Below are 22982 nucleotides of genomic sequence, written 5' to 3' on the forward strand. Positions count from 1 at the left end.
CGTGTTGCCCAGCGACAGGCCCAAAACATCACTGCTCTAGAGGAGATCTGCATGGAGGAATGGGCCAATATACCACCAGCAGTGTGTGCCAACCTTGTGAAGACTTACAGAAAACGTTTGACCACTTTCATTGCCAACAAAGGATATATAACACAATATTGAGATGAACTTTTGTTAAGGACCAAATACTTATTTTCCACCATAACTTGCAAAATAAATCTTGCCAAAACAGACAAGGTGATTTTCTGGATTTGTTTTCTCATTTTGACTCTCATAGTTGTGGTCTACCTATGATGTCAATTACAGGCCTCTCATCTTTTCTAAGTGGGAGAACTTGCACAATTGGTGGCTGACTAAATACTTTGTTCCCCACTGTAGGTCCCTCAAAGTCACTTCAAATGTGAGGTGGTCACTAAAAAAAAAAAAAAAATGGTTTTGCAAATTTTGTTGTAAAAAATGAAAAATCAACTTTTAACCCTTATAACTTCCTAACAAAAAAAAATTACCGTATGTTTCAAAAATTGTGCTGATATAAAGTAGACGTCTGGCAAATGTTATTTATTAACTATTTTGTACGATATGACTTTCTGATTTTAGGGCATAAAAATTAAAAGTTTGAAAATTGCTAAATTTTCAGTTTCCCCAAATTTCCGTTTTTTTTTTCACAAACGCGTCCTATCAAAGAAATTTTTACCACTATCATGAAGTACAATATGTCACGATAAAACAGTCTCAGTATCAGTGGGATCAGTTGAAGCGTTTTAGAGTTATGACAGTGGTCAGAATTGTAAAAATTGGCCTGGTCAGGAAGGTGAAAACGGCTTTGGGGCGAAGGGGTTAAATAATGTCACATTGGTCTAATCTCCATTCTTTATCTGGCTGTATTCTGAATTATTTATTTGGTACATGCCTGGTAAAATTTGTTCTTTTTGTGAAAAATAATAATAAAAAAAAAATCTACATAAGGCCGTTTTATTTATGGGCTCAGATATTGCTGCTGCAGGACAGAATTGGACCCATATGTCTTTTTCCAGCCAGATTTGTGAACTTGTCTCCACTTTTTTGGATGTAGAGGCTTTTTTCCTTTCATGCTTTTAGCCCATATTAGAGGACAGCTGTCTTTTTACTGCGAATTTCTGGCTTTCATCTCTAAACACAGTAGCCTGTTTGAAACCGCGCCCATGAAATATTTTGGTTTTTTTATGTGCAGAAATTATCTTTTCCATTTTATGTTATTATTTTCTCGTTGCGTACATCCTGCTCTTGAAGTTGACGAAGTGTGAAACGTCGGGCATTGATCTGGTGCAGTGACACAGGCCTCGCGCAGATGCCCATGTTGGCCGGTAACAAGGACAGGGTTCTCTTGCCCTTGGAGGATGACGCATTAGTAACATCATCTACATTGCAGCCAAGTACTAACAGGAGGATTCCTTGCAGCTAGGACAGTATGTCCATGACCAGACGTGTTCTTGGAACGAGCAGAGTTTAGGAAGAGCAGCATTTTCATTTGTAAACGTGTGAAACTGAGCGCAACTACAAGGCTCTCTGAGGAACGATGACAGAACATGACTTTCATTAGAAGACACAGAAGATGTGCGAGTGACTTCTTCATGGAAAAATGCAGTTCTGTTAATCCTCCTCCTGGCTTAACATTGCCATTTCCACAGCAATCTGGTATAATCACGACCATAAACGTTCAGACTTGGTTCTTCTTCAAGGATCGCGAAGCCTTTGAAGGTTGGATGATTTGGAAATGTGCTGTCACCGAGCTTCGTGACTCAGCTCGGATTTTATGATGGCTCTACAGATGGGAAAAATGGTTATTTCACGTCGGCATTTCATGGTTTACGGTACTTTAGGTGGAACGAACGTTTAAATAAAGATTATATTGGTGTTATCAGTTCCTCTTTTGTTCTTTGTCAGGATGTTACAACACTCACTGAATAAATCACTTGTTGCAACAGGCACAACGACCATCTGCAAAATCATTAGCAACACTGCCTTGGCTTTCATTACTTTGGGGGTAACTGCTCAAACACTGCTTTCTGAAAAGAATGCTATAAATTCAGAAGGATTTATCAATTTTATATTTGGGTCTCGCTGAATAATCAATGTGATCTTGGAAAATCATCTCTAAAAGGACCTGTCACCAGGTCAAAAGTGGCCAGTTTTTGCTCTGAATTTATTCCTGCTGTAACCCAATTCTTCATTTGCTTTTTTTTTTCTTTTAAATCTGCTATATGGTTCCAGGGTCTGTTATATTTACTACTTATTTTTACAGCCATCACCAATGGAGCCTGTCTATAGGCTGCTCTGCATTATATGTGTGAACAACTCACTTAAAAGAAATCTGACAGCTACTTCATCTGAGAGCATCATGATGTAGGCAAAGAGAAGCTGAATCCAACGATGTATCACTTAGTTTACTGGATGCAGCCGTTCTTACACAGAGATTTTAGATTTGGCAATGAAGCAGAGCTGAGACAGCTGCCCCCGCCCACACCGGGCTCTGTATGTACCATGTCCATAGACAGTGAGCTGCTTATCACGGGCAGGGGGCATTACCGGACTAGTGTAGTCCGGCAATGTTAACCTTTTAGTGATAAATGCTTCAGAGTTAGGCTGGAGTCACACTCAGCGTAAGACAATATGGTCCGTTTTTTACGGCCGTAATACGGAGAAATGTTCCCAAAATAGTGATCCGTAGTCAGGGTGTGTCAGCGTATTTTGCGCATGGCATCCTCCGTATGTAATCCGTATGGCATCCGTACTGCGAGATTTTCTCGCAGGCTTGCAAAACCGACATCTAATGGATTTATGTGCTCAAATGTTCGGGAAAACATATATACAGTGTGTGTGTGTGTATGTATATGTGTATGTGTATATATATATATATATATATATATATATATATATATATATATATATATATATATATGTGTCATTGAGACACATATATATATATTCTGTATTTATGTTTAATTCAGCGCGAGATATGTGAAAAGCCGGTAATTCAATTGCCGCCTTTTCATTTCTCCTTCACAAACCCGACAGGATATGAGACATGGTTTACATACAGTAAACCATCTCATATCCCCTTTTTTTTGCATATTCCACACTACTAATGTTAGTAGTGCGTATGTGTAAAATTTGGGCGCTGTAGCTGCTAAAATAAAGGGTTAAATGGCGGAAAAAATTGGCGTGGGCTCCCGCGCAATTTTCTCCGCCAGAGTGGTAAAGCCAGTGACTGAGGGCAGATATTAATAGCCTAGAGCGGGTCCATCGTTATTGGCCCCCCCTGGCTACAAACATCTGCCCCCAGCCACCCTAGAAAAGGCACATCTGGAAGATGCGCCTATTCTGGCAATTGGCCACTCTCTTCCCACTCCCTGTAGCGGTGGGATATGGGGTAATGAAGGGTTAATGCCACCTTGCTATTGTAAGGTGACATTAAGCCAGATTAATAATGGAGAGGCGCCAATTATGTCACCTGTTATGGACCTGGTGGTTAGGAGCACCCGGAATGACCTGATGGTTAAACTAGAACTAGGGACAAGCTCTGGGGAAGTGGGAACTATGCTGACCGCAAACCCTACTCCTATCACACACACTAGAAATAGCCGTGGAGCGTACCTAACTCTCCCTAGACGCCTCTTCACAGCCTAAGAGCTAACTACCCCTAAAGATAGAAATAGAAGCCTTACCTTGCCTCAGAGAAATTCCCCAAAGGAAAAGGCAGCCCCCACATATATTGACTGTGAGTTAAGAGGAAAGTCACAAACACAGGAATGAAACAGGTTTTAGCAAAGGAGGCCAGTCTGCACTAAATAGTCAGAGGATAGAAAAGGGAACTATGCGGTCAGCACAAAAAAACTGCAAAAACCACGCAGAGTATGCAAAAAGACCTCCACACCGACTCACGGTGTGGAGGTGCAACTCTGCACCCCAGAGCTTCCAGCTAGCAAGGAAATATCATGATAGCAAGCTGGACTAGAATTTAGCAGTACTAAGAAATATATTCAGGAAGCAGTAACAACAAATGAACAAGCAGGGACTTAGCTTCTGCTGGAGTAGACAGGTCATCAGAGAAGTCCAAGAGAGATCTGAACCAATACTGAGACATTGACAGCTGGCATGAAGTAACGATCTGAGTGGAGTTAAATAGAGAAGCCAGCCTAGCAATAAACGAGGGCAGCTGGGAAAGCCAACCTCAAGGACCAGCAGTTCCACTCAAGGCCACCAGAGGGAGTCCACGGACAGAACTCATCAAAGTACCATTCATGACCACAGGAGGGAGTCCGAGAACGGAATTCACAACAGTCACCTATCCATTATTAATCCAATTGTCTGAAAGGGTTAAAAAAAAAAACACACACACACATTATTAAAAATTATTTTAATGAAATAAACACACAGGTTGTTTTAATATTTTATTGCTCTCTCAATCCACCTGAAGACCCTCGCTTGGCAAAATAATAAACCCACAATATACATACCTTCAGATGAGCTGTCACGTCCCACGAAGTAAATCCATCTGAAGGGGTTAAATCATTTTACAGGCAGGAGCTGCGCTAAAGCACTCGCTCGTGTCTGTAATCCCCCGGGTAATGAAAGGAAATCTGAGTGATCTGTACTTACACTGAGTTGCGGTGAGGCGCCCTCTGGTGGATGAACTCATATGAACTCGAGCGTGGGAACTTTTCCAAGGCTCCAGTTCATGAGAACATCCACCAGAGGGCGCCTCACCGCAACTCAATGTAAGTACAGATCACTCAGCTTTCCTTTCATCACCCGGGGATTACAGACACGAGCGAGTGCTTTAGCGCAGCTCCTGCCTGTAAAATAATTTAACCCCTTCAGATGGATTTACTTCGTGGGACGTGACAGCTCATCTGAAGGTATGTATATTGTGGGTTTATTATTTTGCCAAGCGAGGGTCTTCAGGTGAATTGAGAGAGCAATAAAATACTAAAACAACCTGTGTGTTTATTTCATTAAAATAATTTTTAATAATGTGTGTGTGTGTGTGTGTGTTTTTAACCCTTTCAGACAATTGGATTAATAATGGATAGGTGACATAATTGACGCCTCTCCATTATTAATCTGGCTTAATGTCACCTTACAATAGCAAGGTGGCATTAACCCTTCATTACCCCATATCCCACCGCTACAGGGAGTGGGAAGAGAGTGGCCAAGTGCCAGAATAGGCGCATCTTCCAGATGTGCCTTTTCTGGGGTGGCTGGGGGCAGATGTTTGTAGCCAGGGGGGGCCAATAACCATGGACCCTCTCCTGGCTATTAATATCTGCCCTCAGTCACTGGCTTTACCACTCTGGCGGAGAAAATAGCGCGGGAGCCCACGCCAATTTTTTCCGCCATTTAACCCTTTTTTTTAGCAGCTACAGCACCCAAATTTTGCACATACACACTACTAATATTAGTAGTGTGGAATGTGCAAAAAAAAAAGGGGATATGAGATGGTTTACTGTATGTAAACCATGTCTCATATCCTGTCGGGTTTGGGAAGGAGAAATGAAAAGCCGGCAATTGAATTACCGACTTTTCACTAACACCGCTGCGTATTTCTCGCAGGTCACACTGCTGGTCCGTGTGTAATCCGTATTTTTCTCGCCCCCATAGACTTTCATTGGCGTTTTTTTGCGCAATACGCTGACAAACGCAGCATGCTGCGATTTTGTACGGCTGTAGAAAGCCGTATAATACTGAACCGTAATATACGGCTGATAGGACCAGACCCATTGAGAATAATTGTGCCGTTTGTTTGGCGAGTTTTACGGATATATTTTCTGCGCTCTTACGTCCGTAAAACTCGCTAGTGTGACGCCGGCCTTAGTAGACAACACTCATGGTGACAAGTGACATCCCTAAATTCTGTGTTTCAGCCTCTATCCCCTGCTTTCTTCAGATTACATAACAGAAACCTGCTGACAACAGATTCCCTTTAAGAAAAGGCCATTTAAATATTAGGGGGCAGCGCGGTGGCTCAGTGGATAGCACTGCAGCCTTGCAGCTCTGGAAATCTCAAAAGGCTCATATCTCTGGAACTTAATAATAAAATAAGAGTAAAACCTCATCTCCCTTGATCTGATGATGGGTCCTAAAATGATTTGTCAATCCAGCACCAATGCCACAGTGGTTCATGTGATCACTGGCGTCAGCTGTAATATATCCTGTATAATGGTAACTCCATTCAATTTTTACCTCCCCATACCGGCACCCTCGCCATCTGACATCCTGATTCGCATCTCTTTTATACATGCTGTAAGCACTGGCTCTCTTCAGCCTCCATCTTGATTCCCAGATTTCACCCTGTATTTTATTTCCTCCATACTTGGCTATCAGTCCCATGATGTATCATCACAGCACCCCATAGCCTGTTAGAGCCAGCACCTTCTCTGCCTGCTGTGGTAACACTGTAATTATCCATCCCTTTATATTCTGCTTAATAACAACAAAGTGTAAGTATACAGTCAGGGGGGCTTAGTTCTGGTCCCCTATATAATTGTGTAACTGATGCTGTGTAGTCATCATCGGTAACTGTGATGGTTGTTTCTATCACCCAAAGTGAAGAATTTTCTGGTACAACTTAATTGCACATGCAATATTGCCTTGAGCTGGCGTGTACTCCGGAGGACAGAGAATGAACTTCAATCCAGTATTGCGGCCAGCATGCAGCCAGCGGGTAAGGAAAGGGTGAATCAAACACCCAAAAACCCCGCCCATATGACCCAAAACTGGTCCCGCCAAATTCAGGTGACAGGTTCCCTTTAATATCATAATTGTATATATTGGAGAACTAGTTACAGGATGAATTAATAAAAAAAAAATTGTGAGTCCTACTTTAATTGTGTGATCAGTACATTTAGAATCTGTGCGTTTTGGCCTTTCATGATGGGTGTCTTGATTTGCAGGCATCTTCCAGTCCACTTGAGACTGTTATGCCCAGTAGGGGCAGAAGCAGTGGGACAGGAACTTTTCCCCTTCAGGCCGTTTAATAATAATTAATATTTTGTTACATTTAATTCTTCATTTATAATGGAAAATATTTCTTTAGTTTGGAAGATTACATTTTTTGCTTTGGTTTTACATCGCTATAAAATTTGGTGTGTCATTCATCCTTGTTCTAGTTACAGAAACATTTTCTAGCGCCTCCTTGTTCTTATTTATTTTTCTCCTGTCTACAGTAATATATACCACTATTGATACAATGAATAAGAATATCTATCTATAGATTAGGCATGACACTTCAAAATATACAAAACAATGTAGGTTACTAAATTGCCGACATGTTACTACTGCTCCTTGTACAGCTGTGTCTAGTACGACCATTGCTCCTCATACAATAGGACGAGTGTGCCCCCTAGTGTTACTCCGTGCTAGAAGTGTGGGATGCAGTTTGGTTGGGAATTAGGAATCTGAATGTGCTGTGAATGCTATGACCCTTAAAAAAAAAAAAAGAGAGGATTAAAACCATATCACTAGTGTTTGACAACTAATAACCTTTTTCTTTTTTTAAAGAGAATATTTCTCTGTATTATTTTTAATAACCTTAATAGGACCTGTCTCTAGTTTTTGCTGTTCTTTTAATCCCATTCCTCCCCCTTCATAATCAGTTTTTGGGACTAATATTTGTGTTGTTTTAAGTCTGCCTTACTGTTCCAGAGACAATGGCACGTTTTTTATTTGGTGGTAATTATTATGGTCTAAAACATGCATCCATACACCATAAAAGTTAGCGCTAAAAAAAAGGCCCATATCTCTGAAACCATATGTTCGCCAACTCAATTTTATTTTCCTGGTTTCCCCGATGTCGCTGGAAGCCGCTCCAAGCACCACACTGTGCGGGATCATAGTGACATCGGAGCAACCAGTGAATTCAATAAAACTGAGTGGGCAGCGACACCCGTGACTGAACACAAAGTAAAGCACACGGCTGTGACTAACTGAGCAGGTACAATATAACTATATAAAGTGCATTTTGGACATCATTGCAGCACCATTTTTAATGAAACAAAAATATTTGTGATGCACATTGCATCACTAACAACGCACTGGGGACGGACAGGTTAGATGCTTGAAATGACGTGACAGGTTCCCTTTAAAGGGAACCTGTCACCACGTTTTTGGAAGATGGGATAAAAATAGCGTTAAATAGGGGCAGAGGTGGGCGTTACATTAGTGTGTGTGTTATGCGTTTATTACCCACCTAAGTTGCCGAAATAACTTTGCAAAGTCTCCGTTTTCGCCTGTCAATCAGGCTGGTCAGGTCACATGGGCGTGGTGTCTTCACCCAGATTTGGCGTAGTTTTCCGTTGGTGGCGTAGTGGTGTGCGCATGCCCAAAGTCCGGAATCCTCTGCCAGGGGATTTAAAATAGCGCGGTGTTCGTTATTGCATTGGTGATCGGTGGGCGCGGCCATCTTCCTTTGGCCGCGCGTGCGCAGAAGCGGCGCTCTGCTGGCCGCGGCTTCAGGAAAATGGCCGCGGGATGCCGCGCGTGCGCAGATGGATATCGCGGCGGCCATTTTCCTGAAGCCGCGGCCAGCAGAGCGCCGCTTCTGCGCACGCGCGGCCAAAGGAAGATGGCCGCGCCCACCGATCACCAATGCAATAACGAACACCGAGGCTATTTTAAATCCCCTGGAAGAGGATTCCGGACTTTGGGCATGCGCACACCACTACGCCACCAACGGAAAACTACGCCAAATCTGGGGGAAGACAACGCCCATGCGACCTGACCAGCCTGATTGACAGGCGAAAACGGAGACTTTGCAAAGTTATTTCGGCAACTTAGGTGGGTAATAAACGCATAACACACACACTAATGTAACGCCCACCTCTGCCCCTATTTAACGCTATTTTTATCCCATCTTCCAAAAACGTGGTGACAGGTTCCCTTTAAAGAAGCACTCCTCCCATCAAAGTTTTTATCCTCTTAATATATTGCAGTCACCACATTATATAGCACTGTGTACTTACAATTGCTCATTTTGCCTTTCCACGAAGCAAATTTTTCTCTTTTGTCTTCTCTATCTAGAAACAGGGAGTCTATTGTCTCTGCAGAAATCATTCCCCTCAACTCCTGATCCAGCTCTTCCCCTTCCCCCTCCCCCTCTTCCTGTCAGGGACTTTTGCAGTGAGTGATGACTCCTACAGGGAAAATTGACCTCCTGTTTCTATGTAGAGCTTAGAAGGATTTTGTAGTCACTTTTTAATCACATGATGTCATAGACCTAATGAAAAAGAGAAGAATTATCTGGGTAGAAAGGTAGAATGAGCAATTGTAAGTACACATCTCTACATACTATGATGATTGCAATATAATAAGCGGATACAAATTTTAATGAGCGTGCTTTTTTTTTTTTAAAACAGACTTCCTCCTCTAATTGGGGCTGTTCCACTGACCTTGGAACAGTGTTTTTTTTCTTTTTTATTTATTATAACTTTCAAGTTATGCCCCCGAGGAATAAGTAACGTCAAATATGCAAATTTTCCCTCCAGCCAACTGGGCGTATTCCTCATAACTTCTCTACAGGACTTTGTTTATACTCATGCATGTTGCAGTCAAATCAAAACACAGCCGCATCATAAAGGGGGGGGGGGGGGAGCAGACACAAAGAGAGAATGACACAGCTGCAGCCTGGCCCTACATGCTTTTCTGAGATGAGATTTCTCTTGTGTTACCACTCTGAGAACTACGCAGTTGACGTTTCCCTTCTTTTAGATCACAGGAGAGAAACCCTGCTAGCGTGCCAGAGCATAATAGAAAAGCAATAACACAGGATGTCGCCTGCAGCAATTTGTTCTAGTGCTGCAAATTTCCAGCGCTACTGCTTTCTTGTGTTTGGGTGCTCCAATAGCTAGCAGTGACTCCAGAGTTCTCAGTGGTTACGCGAGTCAAATCTTGTCTCAGGAGAATACTCATGTTGCAGCTGAGACCTTCTTTCTGTGTGTTTTTCCTTTTTTTCCCCCTCTATGATGCAGCCGTGTTTTTTGATTGGACAGCAACATACAGGAGAATAAACAACATTTTACAGTTTCCCTGTGGTATACATCCAGTTCTACAAATTTGCCTATTGAGTACTCTCTATTACCAAAGGGCATGACTTTGTAATGGAATGGCACAGAAAACAAATCAGCGTAGTAGCGCCAATTTCCGGACATGGTCTGTTTTAAATCCTTTAAAAATTCAAGTGAAAGGTCATCGTATCTCGATATTGCTCGTCATATTTACATACTAGAATAGATTTGGTATTTCTACCACAAAGGATTGTTTTGCTACAATCTGTTCAACTGAAAGCTGATCAGCTGAGAGAACAGAATCCTGTGCTACAGTCTACTATGGCATATGGAGGTCATGGTGTGGGTGGTATATTTCACAACCCTCTATTATTTAGGGACACGTTACACATACAGTGCCTACAAGTAGTATTCAACCCCCTGCAGATTTAGCAGGTTTAATAAGATGCAAATAAGTTAGAGCCTTCAAACTTCAAACAAGAGCAGGATTTATTAACAGATGCATAAATCTTACAAACCAAAAAGTTTTGTTGCTCAGTTAAATTTTAAACATAAAAGTGTGAGTCAATTATTATTCAACCCCTAGGTTTAATATTTTGTGGAATAACCTTTGTTTGCAATTACAGCTAATAATTGTCTTTTATAAGACCTGATCAGGCCGGCACAGGTCTCTGGAGTTATCTTGGCCCACTCCTCCATGCAGATCTTCTCCAAGTTATCTAGGTTCTTTGGGTGTCTCATGTGGACTTTAATCTTGAGCTCCTTCCACAAGTTTTCAATTGGGTTAAGGTCAGGAGACTGACTAGGCCACTGCAACACCTTGATTTTTTGCCTCTTGAACCAGGCCTTGGTTTTCTTGGCTGTGTGCTTTGGGTCGTTGTCTTGTTGGAAGATGAAATGACGACCCATCTTAAGATCCTTGATGGAGGAGCGGAGGTTCTTGGCCAAAATCTCCAGGGAGGCCGTGCTATCCATCTTCCCATGGATGCGGACCAGATGGCCAGGCCCCTTGGCTGAGAAACAGCCCCACAGCATGATGCTGCCACCACCATGCTTGACTGTAGGGATGGTATTCTTGGGGTCGTATGCAGTGCCATCCAGTCTCCAAATGTCACGTGTGTGGTTGGCACCAAAGATCTCGATCTTGGTCTCATCAGACCAGAGAACCTTGAACCAGTCAGTCTCAGAGTCCTCCAAGTGATCATGAGCAAACTGTAGACGAGCCTTGACATGACGCTTTGAAAGTAAAGGTACCTTACGGGCTCGTCTGGAACGGAGACCATTGCGGTGGAGTACGTTACTTATGGTATTGACTGAAACCAATGTCCCCACTGCCATGAGATCTTCCCGGAGCTCCTTCCTTGTTGTCCTTGGGTTAGCCTTGACTCTTCGAACAAGCCTGGCCTCGGCACGGGAGGAAACTTTCAAAGGCTGTCCAGGCCGTGGAAGGCTAACAGTAATTCCATAAGCCTTCCACTTCCGGATGATGCTCCCAACAGTGGAGACAGGTAGGCCCAACTCCTTGGAAAGGGTTTTGTAGCCCTAGCCAGCCTTGTGACCCTCCACGATCTTGTCTCTGATGGCCTTGGAATGCTCCTTTGTCTTTCCCATGTTGACCATGTATGAGTGCTGTTCACAAGTTTGGGGAGGGTCTTAAATAGTCAGAAAAGGCTGGAAAAAGAGATAATTAATCCAAACATGTGAAGCTCATTGTTCTTTGTGCCTGAACTACTTCTTAATACTTTAGGGGAACCAAACAGAATTCTGGTGGGTTGAGGGGTTGAATAATAAATGACCCTCTGAAACAACTTTTCACAATTAAAAAAAAAAAATAAACAAAGAAATAACATTCTTTTTTGCTGCAGTGCATTTCACACTTCCAGGCTGATCTACAGTCCAAATGTCACAATGCCAAGTTAATTCCAAATGTGTAAACCTGCTAAATCTGCAGGGGGTTGAATACTACTTGTAGGCACTGTATGGGTCTACTGTGGCGTTGTGCAATTGAAAAGGCTCTTAATTGTTTTGTATTTTGTTTGTTTTTTAATCCCCATAAATCTGCACATATTTGACTCTGCTCTTAAACTTTGCACTACCTGATGTATTACAGTGTGTGGCTTCATATGTATTTCTTACTTTCTAGGACCCAAGCCAGTAGTTTTCTTGCAACATGGTCTACTTGCAGATGGAAGCAACTGGGTCACTAATCTGGCGAACAATAGTTTGGGCTTCATCCTGGCAGATGCAGGATATGATGTGTGGATGGGAAATAGTCGGGGAAATACCTGGTCTCGGAAACACAAGACTCTCACTCCTGATACGGAAGAATTTTGGGCATTTAGGTAAATGTGAGCAGTGTACCATTGTATAGTCAATAAAAAGCATCTATTTTTACTTTAGTTTATAGTTTACAATCTGCGATAACATAAAACATATTCTCTTAAAGAAAAAACGGACAATAAAGAATAACCGAAAAAACACAAAGCAAACCATGTCCTTTATACAATGGTAAACTACGTTAAATGACCTAAAATACTCCAAAGGTTTTTTTTTGTTTGTTTGTTTTTTTTTCTCCATCTCCCCCTTTCACCCTTTTCCCCCTCTCTTTCACCCTCTCCCCCCCCTCTTTCACCCTCTCCCCCTCTCTTTCACCCTCTCCCCCTCTCTTTCACCCTCTCCCCCTCTCTTTCACCCTCTCTTTCACCCTCTCCCCCTCTTTCACCCTCTCCCCCCCTTTCTCACCCTCTGCACTCTCTTTTTTTCTCCCTTTCTCAGCAAAGTTATTCAATAAATTAAATGTTTCCCAAAGTCAAAAAAATATAACTCATGATTTCGATTAAATTCCTGTATTTTTTTTCTCTGACCAATAAACATTACATAAAATTGTTTCTCTGACCTGTATGTCCCTCATGGTTTCATGTTAATGCTGCTGGTAGATTCTTATCTATGTTTGTCACTAGCTCCATTGAGCACAGCACCCATCTATTTGCAACAGTCTCCTAGACAATGAATGGAGTGGATGGTGAGCATTATGTTCTAGAGTGGGCTTTGCAGAGCCCCGTTCTTGTAATCACTGCGGATTCCAGTTGTCGGTCCACCAGCAGTATAACCCATTAATACGGATACAGGTAGCTCTGTAAGTCAGCTGTCCATAGACTTTTAAGGTTGCTTACCTTTAGCTTGCTACCATCAGAAAGGTCTTGGAAGTGAGTATGTGGGGAAGAAGGGGTCAACATTACTGTAAGCACTATATGGCTAAGGTAAATGTTATTTTATTATGGGCTATACTTTTTTATGCTGCCAGTTTTGTGCAGACATTGAGCCAGTGTGGTAAGAGATTTCAGCTCTGAAGCCTGTAGACTTGTAAATGCAGCTTTGGACTACAACACTTAGGCTATGTGCACACGTTGCGGATTAGGCTTAGGAATTTCTGGTGCGGATTCTGTCTCTCCTGGCAGAAAATGCACCTGCGTTTTTTTGTGCGTTTTTGCTGCTTTTTTCTTGCGGATTTGCTGTGTTTTTTACCCCTGCTGTTTTCTATAATGGAGCGGGTACAAAAAGCTGCAGATTCACAAAAAAGAAGTGACATGCTACTTCTTAAACCGCAGCGTTTCCGCAGGGGATTTTCCGCAAAGTGTGCACAGCATTTTTTTTTTTTCTCATTGATTTACATTGTACTGTAAATCAATTGCGGATCTGCAGCGTTTCTGCACCTCAAAAAACTCTGCGGATCCGCAGCAAATCCGCAACGTGTGCACATACCCAAACTGTAATTGGTTATGTTCAGTACAAACATGCACTGTAAATCAACAACTAATATGTTTATTAACCTTTTTAATTCTGAAGGTTTTAATATAAATTTGTGCTTTCTTCCAGCTATGACGAGATGGCTAAGCTTGATCTTCCTGCAGCCATAAACTTTATATTAGAAAAAACTGGACAGGAGCAAATCTATTACATTGGACATTCCCAGGGAACCACTATAGGTATGAACTAACCATAACTATATAACTCTGATGCATGCAACCAACACCAGTCATGGTTCTAAATCCTAATTTCTTGAACAAGGCCATTGTACACTCAATAGAGACTTTATCATATCCACAATCGTATCCTGTGCACATACATTTCTCATGACTGCACTGAGCTGTGAACATAAAAGTTTGTGTTCGTGAATGTTCAACTTGTGGATTGCTCAGACCAGACTTGTAATGGACAGATCGTAAACTTATTCTCCAGAGTACATATGATGATCTGCGTTGGGTAATCTAACGCTTCCGGGTCTCTATTCCCCCATCAGGACAACAGTCCCATTCCAGGAGCCATAGCTTTTCTTTTGTATGAGGGCTTGCGTTTTGGGTCTGTCCACAGTTATATTTTTCGGAATGATTCACGTTACGTGGCTGCACTTCTGGAAGAAAGGTCTTTGGCCAATAGTGGATAAAATGTTTTTACTTTCATGCATTTGGACACTGAACTGGCGTCTTTTTCAAGTGAAAAAACAAAGTACTAGTGTCACTGTTCTAGCATAAGTATGTTCTAGCCTCCAGCCTAGAGTACCAGTAGTAAGGAGCTGTAGTAACCGACACGTCCCATAGACAAGAGTGGTGGGACATTAAATCTAAGGATGTGTTTTTAAATGTAATCAACAAATATAATTGTCCCGATTTGTTTGTTCATCCGCAGCATTTTTGTATGAACCTGAAACAATCAGTCCTGTAGAAATCCTGCTTAGAGCCCAAAGATTAATTCCCACTGCTCAGTTTCATCTCCGTCAGGTGAAGCCCCAAGCACTTAGGAGGCAAGGCTTAGGTATAATTTGCATTACTATAGATTAGGTACATGAACCTACGGCTGGGTTCATATTGCGTTGGTGCAGTCCGTTTAACGCATGTGTTAAACGGACTGCACAACCCAACGCTAGTGCCTTTTCCAGGACCACGTTATGAGATCGCGGTAGCACAGAAGCTCCACCTGCGCTAGCGGTGACGGACCCAGAAACGCTGCAGACCGCGTCCAAGGGTCTGACACAGAATGACGGCACATTGCTAACGCTTGTCGATTGACATGCATTAGCGATGCACTACATAATGGCAGTCAATGGATGCTGTCAGCGCATTGCCATTGACGCAATGTGAACCTGGCCGTACTGTCACAGCCATGTTCTGCAGCCAGTATTGTCGCAGCCACACACAGGACAGTAGGAGGGGGACATGACTGAATCCCTGGGCCACACAGTTTTATATATAATATGATATTTTTCATTTTTGCAGCACAGTATTGCAGTTATTATTTGTATTATTGGCCTAATTGTGTTTTTTAATGTGTTTTGTATTCTAGGATTTATTGCATTTTCAAGTTTGCCTCAGCTGGCAAAAAAAGTGAAAATGTTTTTTGGGCTGGCTCCTGTGGCTACTATCAAATTCTCCAGCAGTCCATTGGCAAAATTGAGCATTGTTCCAGAGTTTGTAATCAAGGTATGGCTAACCAAGTGGTCAGTAGAATAGATTGTGTATTTCAGGATGTTCGGTTGGCCAGAAGGGTTTGGGCCGGGGTAACATTTTGATTGATATTGGAGCGTTCTAGAAGACAAATGATCAACTAATGAACTTTTGTAGCATGTGGTTTGGTAGTTGCTTCACTTCTGGGACCCACAAAGCATTTTGAGTATGGGGTGCCATCTTTGGAAGGCCATGGGAGTTCCTAAAACTGCAGAGCTTACACATATAGCCACCATTTCATTCCCAGTGGTGGGAGTCGGTGCCCCCTGCATATTCTGTGGATATAGCAGAGATTTCCAAACTGAGATTATCTCTTCAAACCCAATCTATACCATTTGTTTGATCATATTCATTGTAGTTAGAGGACCTTATACTTATTTCTTTATATTTAGGACCTTTTTGGCGAAAAGGAATTTTTACCCCAGACAGAACTCATTAAATGGCTCGCCACTCACTTCTGCACCCATGAATTGATTGATCAAATATGTGGCAATATTTTTTTTGTTCTATGTGGATTTAACGAGAAGAACCTCAACATGGTAAGCTTAACCATTTTTGTATTTCACCTAAGCTTTATGGCTGCTTTACAGAATTTTGCATGGTATATACTGTATTGTGGCATGACATTGACGACACAGAGGTTCGCCTGCACTCAGAAGACTGGGAGATACAGGACTTAGATTGCGCCATTTGAGCAGCAGGATTCTGGGCAGATTTTCTAGTTCATTGCATGGTAGCAGAGATTGTGCCCTGTTCATCCTACAGCTGTGAGCCTCTGTGTGCCAGGCAGTATATATAGATAGGTAATACTGCTAGCCCTATACGGCTGCGGGTATGAGGCCTAGGGAATTTGGGGCTGATGGCCATGGACAGTACCATTAAGTAGACACTTGTGAAGGTGAAATAATGGCCCATGTTAATAGGCAAGCATGTGTTTTTAGTATCTGGGAAACAAAATAACTGGCTTTATGTGGCAAGAATTGACTGAAAATTGCCATTTTGTAGTGTGAGTCCCATTCTTTTAAGCAGCAAGTGTTTTTTTTTATTTTCTTTCTTTTAGAGTCGAGTAAATGTATATTCCACCCATTGTCCATCCGGAACATCTGTGCAAAATATAATCCACTGGGCTCAGGTAAGGAAGCAATTCCATTAATGTACACTCTTCACCCCATCATGACTGAAATAAAAAAAACAGAAATGTGGTAATTTTGGCAAATATATTAAAAAAGAAAAACTGAAATATCAGATGGTCATAAGTATTCAGACCCTTTGCTCAGTAATGAGTAGAAGCACCTTTTGAGCTAGTACAGCCATGAGTCTTCTTGGGAATGATGCAACTAATTTTTCACCCCTGGATTTGGGGATCCTCTGCCATTCTTCCTTGCAGATCCTCTCTAATTCCGTTAGGTTGGATGGTGAACGTTGGTGGACAGCCATTCTCAGGTCTCTCCAGAGATGCTCAATTGGGTTGAGGTCAGGGCTCTGGCTGGGCCATTCCAGAATGGTCACTGAGTTGTTATTTTACAATAACACGCCTTTGTTATTTTAGCTGTGTGCTTAGGGTCATTGCCTTGTTGGAAGGTGAATCTTCAGTCAAGTCTGAGGTCCAGATCACTCTAGAAGAGGTTTTCATCCAGGATATCTCTGTACTTAGCTGCATTCATGTTTCCTTCAATGACAACCAGTCGTCCTGTCCCTGCAGCTGAAAAACACCCCCATAGCATGATGCTGCCACCACCATGTTTCACTGTTGGTATTGTATTGGGCAGGTGATGAGCAGTGCCTGGTTTTCTCCACACATACTGTTTAAAATTATCACCAAAAAGGTCTGTCTTCATCTCATCAGATCAGAGAATCTTATTTCTCATAGTCTGGGAGTCCTTCATGTGTTTTTTTTAGCAAACTCTGTGCGGGCTTTCATATGTCTTGCACTGTCTTGCGTAAAGGTCCGATTGGTGGAGGGCTGCAGTGATAGTTGACTTTGTGGAACTTTCTCCCATCTCCCTACTGTATCTCTGGAGCTCCGCTTCTTTACCTCTCTCGCCAAGGCTCTTCTCCCACGATTGCTCAGTTTAGCTGGACGGCCAGGTATAGGAAGACTTCTGGTGGTCCCAATCTTCTTCCATTTAAGGATTATGTAGACCACTGTGCTCTTAGGAACCTTGAGTACTGCAGAAATTCTGTTGTAACCTTGGCCAGATCTGTGCCTTGTCACAATTCGGTCTCTGAGCTCCTTGGCCAGTTCCTTTGACCTCATGATTCTCATTTGGTCTGACATGCACTGTGAGCTGTGAGGTCTTATATAGACAGGTGCGTGCCTTTCCAAATCAAGTCCTATCAGTTTAATTAAACACAGATGGACTCCAATGAAGGAGTAGAACCATCTCAAGGAGGATCACAAGGAAATGGACAGCATGTGACTTAAGTATGAGTGTCTGAGCAAAGGGGCTGAATACTTATGACCATGTGATATTTCAGTTTTTCTTTTTTAATACATTTGCAAAAATTACTACATTTCTGGGGGGGGGTTTCAGTCAAGATGGGGTGCGGAGTGTACATTAATGAGAAAAAAATGAACTTTTTTGAATTTATCAAATGGCTGCAATGAAACAAAGAGTGAAAAATTTAAAGGGGTCTGAATAGTTTCCGTACCCATTGTACGTATAAACATTAATGTAGCCCTCTCCCCGATATTGGACCTTCTGGTACATCCTATGTCTGTTCCAAATATATTATGTGGACTCAGGAAATTAACCTACGCCATACCTGGCAGATGCAGGATGTGTTGCACATCTAGGATATGCCTGTAACTGCAGAGAACTGCTGTTAACTCCTTAAGTGCTGGTGCCAGTCTCTAACAATAGTATTTACAGCGTGCTGTGGGGGGGGGGCACCATTCCACCCAACCATTACTCCCATATCACATCAAGACAATCATGGCGTTCCATGGCAACCATGGACATACTGAAGATGGCCATTACTGTGCTTCTGTAAAGACCAACCTGTGGCTAGGCTTCCCAGGAGGCCGTGACTGTGGATACATGAGGGTCAGTGGGTGCTCTTGTCCGCTGGCCTGGCTGTCTTTAGAATGACAGCACGGGTCAGGGCTCATCCCACTGAACTCCTATAGTCCTTCCCCTTGGGCAGAACACTACTCTGACTACACAAGGTGCAGATACCACACTCCTCTAAGACTTTATTGGATCTCCAACAGTCAACAACATATAGTTCATTCCCATCAAGTACACTAGGTGGTGCAAATGACTGAGTCTCACCTTTCTGCTGGCTCACCAGGGAGTAGAACTTCCACGACTTCTGGGCCAACTACCCCAACCAGTAGCACCCCGCTTTAGGTGGGCATCCACAGAGAAGAGGTAGCGTCAAGCTTCGGAAGCTGACAAGCACAGCGAGATATGTGGTGACCTGATTGTCCCAACCTGGGTTCTCCAAATGACTTTGTGGGCTCAGTGATGGGAAGTTGAGCAAATCTATTTTCCGCTAGCTGGAACTGTGGCTCCTGGACTGACATCCTGTAGAATCACACTCTGGTGACAGCAGCAGGGCCCTTTTATATCCCACAGCTCTCATTTCCGGGCATTGTCCCACAGCATTGGGGAAATTTGGAGAGAGGTAATCACTCATTGTTCAATTAGACTGCATATTTTTCTTCCAAGCTGTGCATACTAATACACCACAGGGGACTGAGCATTCCACAAATTAACAATACAAGGGTCAACGGACAGTCTCATATGAAACATTGACTCATGTCCCATGACCTACTGAACAAGGAACAGTGCATCTGGCATAATAAAGAATACACTGCCGCAGCAGTGGCCAAATTGACACTGTGTAGGGTTGATCGAATGGCTTTGGATAAGTGCTTATCCGAATAGCTATATCGCCTACCGAATAGCTGCATGGGTAACCTGGAGCGCTCCCGATAATCAGCTGTTCGGCGCTACACGATGGCTCGGTGGTTAGCACTGCAGCCTTGCAGCGCTGGGGTCCTGGGTTCAGATCCCAAAGGTCAACATCTGTAAGGCTACGTTCCCACGATCAGGAAGTAGCAGCGCTTTGGACGCACTGTATTTTTCCAAAGCGCTGCATTCTAATCACGCAGGTAAGTGCAGGTAAATCTGCATATGTTCACTGAACAGTGCAGATTCACCACATCCGCAACAGAAATTTACATACTGCAGCTCGTAAACCCACGGCGCCGGTGACTACACAGTGTCAAATAGAAGCACAGGGGCATGGGGTTTCTATAAATGTGAGTAAAATGGCTATAAGAACAAAGCTCATTGTATCTGAACTAAATGACTGAATTATCCCTCTTCTTTTTTAGGCAGTGAAAAGTGGTGAACTTAAGAGTTTTGACTATGGAATAAAGGGTAATATTCTCCATTACAACCAGGTACTAAATCATTATTATCCCAAAACTTGCACGTGGGTAGATAGATATGACCCCTTTTTTTAACTCCTTCATGACCGGAGGTATTTTCTTTTTTGCTTTTTGTTTTTTTGCTCCCCTTCCTCCCAGAGCCATAACATTTATTTTTTATTATTATTTTTCTGTCCGTATGGCCGAGGGCTTATTTTTTGCGGGACGAGTTGTACTTTTGAACGACGCCATTGGTGGTGTACTGGAAAACGGGGGAAAAAAATTCCAAGTACCGTGAAATTGCAAAAAAAAGTGCAGTCACAGTTTTTTTTTTTTTTTTGCTTTTTTACTATGTTCACTAAATGCTAAAACTGACCTGCCATTATGTTTCTGTTCAAAACCGCTGACATGTGCCGGAAAAGATAAGGGCTCACCGCCGGAGCCCAGATCAAAGGGAGGGTGTCTGACATCGGCGTATTATTACGCGCGATGTCGGAAAGGGGTTAATATTACATTGTACATGACTGTGCAGGAATAAGATGGTCACTAGTAGACGAGGATGTTGTCTTTTTGCATTTTTTTTTTCCAAACCTGACTGTTACTTGCGGACTTTTGTCTTCTAGACTGTGCCCCCCTTTTACACTGTAAAGGACATGAAGATTCCCACTGCGTTATGGAGTGGAGGCAATGACTGGTTGGCTGATCGTAAAGATATGGCACTTCTGCTTACTCAAGTCAGTAACTTGGTTCACCACAAAGAGATTCCGGACTGGGAACATCTGGATTTTATCTGGGGCCTGGACGCTCCGGAGCAGATGTACAACGAAATCATTCAGTTGCTGAAGAAGTTTTCTTGAACGTGTTCTGTACTGTAGGTGAAGAACAAGGAAGGAAGGAGGAGAATGTTGCCTCATTGACTACTAGGCGAAAACTTCATTTAAGTTGTAGCCATACAACAAATTAATTTGCAATGGTGCTTCAGCCACATACAGAGATTTTACTATAGCTACATACAGAAACTTACTATTGATATACAAAAAGATAAAGGTCCTGATTCATCAAGACTGGAGTTTTTCATACCAGTCTAGGTGACGGAGCAGGGTGTAGGCAGAGGCGCTTACCGTAATTCGGCCAAGGTGCAAAGTGTGATGCGCCTCCCTACAATTCTTACTCCAGTGGTGGACTGGAATAAGATTTGTGGCATATGTCATAAATTTGATGAGTGGGGCTCACAATGCCCCGTCACTCCTTCGCTCCTCTTGCGTGAAAAAAAACCAATAGTCTCAATGTTTTGTTGCAAGTTTTCAAAGCCTTTTTACACCAGCTTTTTGGTGTAAAAGCTTTGATGACTAAGGGCCATAGCTTTCTATTTCTTTCCACATCGTTTTACCCTACTTTTATGTTCAGCAATGTCACTGTGTTACGAGATTCTTAGAGGTTGCCTGTTATATACTACACCCACCACTGTGCAAAACCCCAGTTTTGATTAATCGGGGATTAATAGTTCTTCCTGTTTTGTGTGTGAGGTTTATGTTTATTTTTTATATTTATGACAACTAATGGATTGGTATTTTTAAAGATTGAGCTAAGTGGAGAACCTGTTTAAGGTTTGGTAATGTGATTGTTCACGTAAAGTTTTCCATGGATTATTCATTTTAAGTTAAAAATAAGAAGTAACCACTAAATACTACCTACTTACACTTCATTAAAGTAAAAATACTCAGGAAATGTGTAAATATACACAAATGATCTAAAGTCACAATGCAGCAGTTGTTGCGTTATCTTGCAGGTCTTTAAAAAATAGCAATAATGCGAAATACATTTTACAAAGTGCTAAATTTTATACAGAACATGTTTTTGATATATTAGTTTTAGGCTGGAACATAAATCAGTGTTATTACCACATCTGTATAGCCTACTGGCAGTATTCACCCCATTTTGTAAGATCTAATTACAAAATGTGGTGATTACAGGGTTTTGACCAGTACATTTTGCCATGTAATTTAAAAAAATAAAATAAAATAAAACACTTCACTTATTAATTACTACATTGGTTTTATACTGTGCCTATGTCCATTGACTACTTGCATATATATTGGAAAATACATATAGAATGCATGTAATGGTTTTCAGGTGATTAACCCCTTCATGACCTTGCCGTTTTTTGCAATTCTGACCAGTGTCCCTTTATGAGGTAATAACTCAGGAACGCTTCAACGGATCCTAGCGATTCTGAGATTGTTTTTTCGTGACATATTGGGCTTCATGTTAGTGGTAAATTTAGGTCGATAATTTCTGAGTTTATTTGTGAAAAAAACGGAAATTTGGCAAAAATTTTGAAAATTTTGCAATTTTCACATTTTGAATTTTTATTCTGTTAAACCAGAGAGTTATGTGACACAAAATAGTTAATAAATAACATTTCCCACATGTCTACTTTACATCAGCACAATTTTGGAAACAAATTTTTTTTTTTGCTAGGAAGTTATAAGGGTTAAAATTTGACCAGTGATTTCTCATTTTTACAACAAAATTTACAAAACCATTTTTTTTAGGGACCACCTCACATTTGAAGTCAGTTTGAGGGTTCTATATGGCTGAAAATACCCAAAAGTGACACCATTCTAAAAACTGCACCCCTCAAGGTGCTCAAAACCACATTCAAGAAGTTTATTAACCCTTCAGGTGTTTCACAGCAGCAGAAGCAACATGGAAGTAAAAAATGAACATTTAACTTTTTAGTCACAAAAATGATCTTTTAGCAACAATTTTTTATTTTCCCAAGGGTAAAAGGAGAAACTGGACCACGAACGTTGTTGTCCAATTTGTCCTGAGTACGCTGATACCTCATATGTGGGGGTAAACCACTGTTTGGGCGCACGGCAGGGCTCGGAAGGGAAGGAGCGCCATTTGACTTTTTGAATGAAAAATTGGCTCCAATCTTTAGCGGACACCATGTCGCGTTTGGAGAGCCCCCGTGTGCCTAAACATTGGAGCTCCCCCACAAGTGACCACATTTTGGAAACTAGACCCCCCAAGGAACTTATCTAGAAACATAGT

At 42.0% G+C, this 22982-nt stretch overlaps 1 protein-coding gene across 1 annotated transcript in view; it reads left to right on the top strand.

The window, feature by feature from the left end:
• The window catches only part of LOC143769883 (lysosomal acid lipase/cholesteryl ester hydrolase-like), a 39237-nt gene extending 17182 nt beyond the window's left edge, over nt 1–22055 (top strand). Inside the window, exons 4-10 of the mRNA XM_077258907.1 lie at nt 12184–12382; nt 13917–14026; nt 15381–15517; nt 15934–16080; nt 16602–16673; nt 19887–19955; nt 20546–22055. Coding sequence (XP_077115022.1) covers nt 12184–12382; nt 13917–14026; nt 15381–15517; nt 15934–16080; nt 16602–16673; nt 19887–19955; nt 20546–20779 — 968 coding nt within the window. The 3' untranslated portion in view covers nt 20780–22055. The remainder of the gene's footprint in view (nt 1–12183; nt 12383–13916; nt 14027–15380; nt 15518–15933; nt 16081–16601; nt 16674–19886; nt 19956–20545) is intronic.
• Nucleotides 22056–22982: the final 927 nt, after the last annotated feature.

The sequence above is a fragment of the Ranitomeya variabilis genome, chromosome 4 (assembly GCF_051348905.1).
Source record: "Ranitomeya variabilis isolate aRanVar5 chromosome 4, aRanVar5.hap1, whole genome shotgun sequence".
NCBI classification, from domain to species: Eukaryota; Metazoa; Chordata; class Amphibia; order Anura; family Dendrobatidae; genus Ranitomeya; species Ranitomeya variabilis.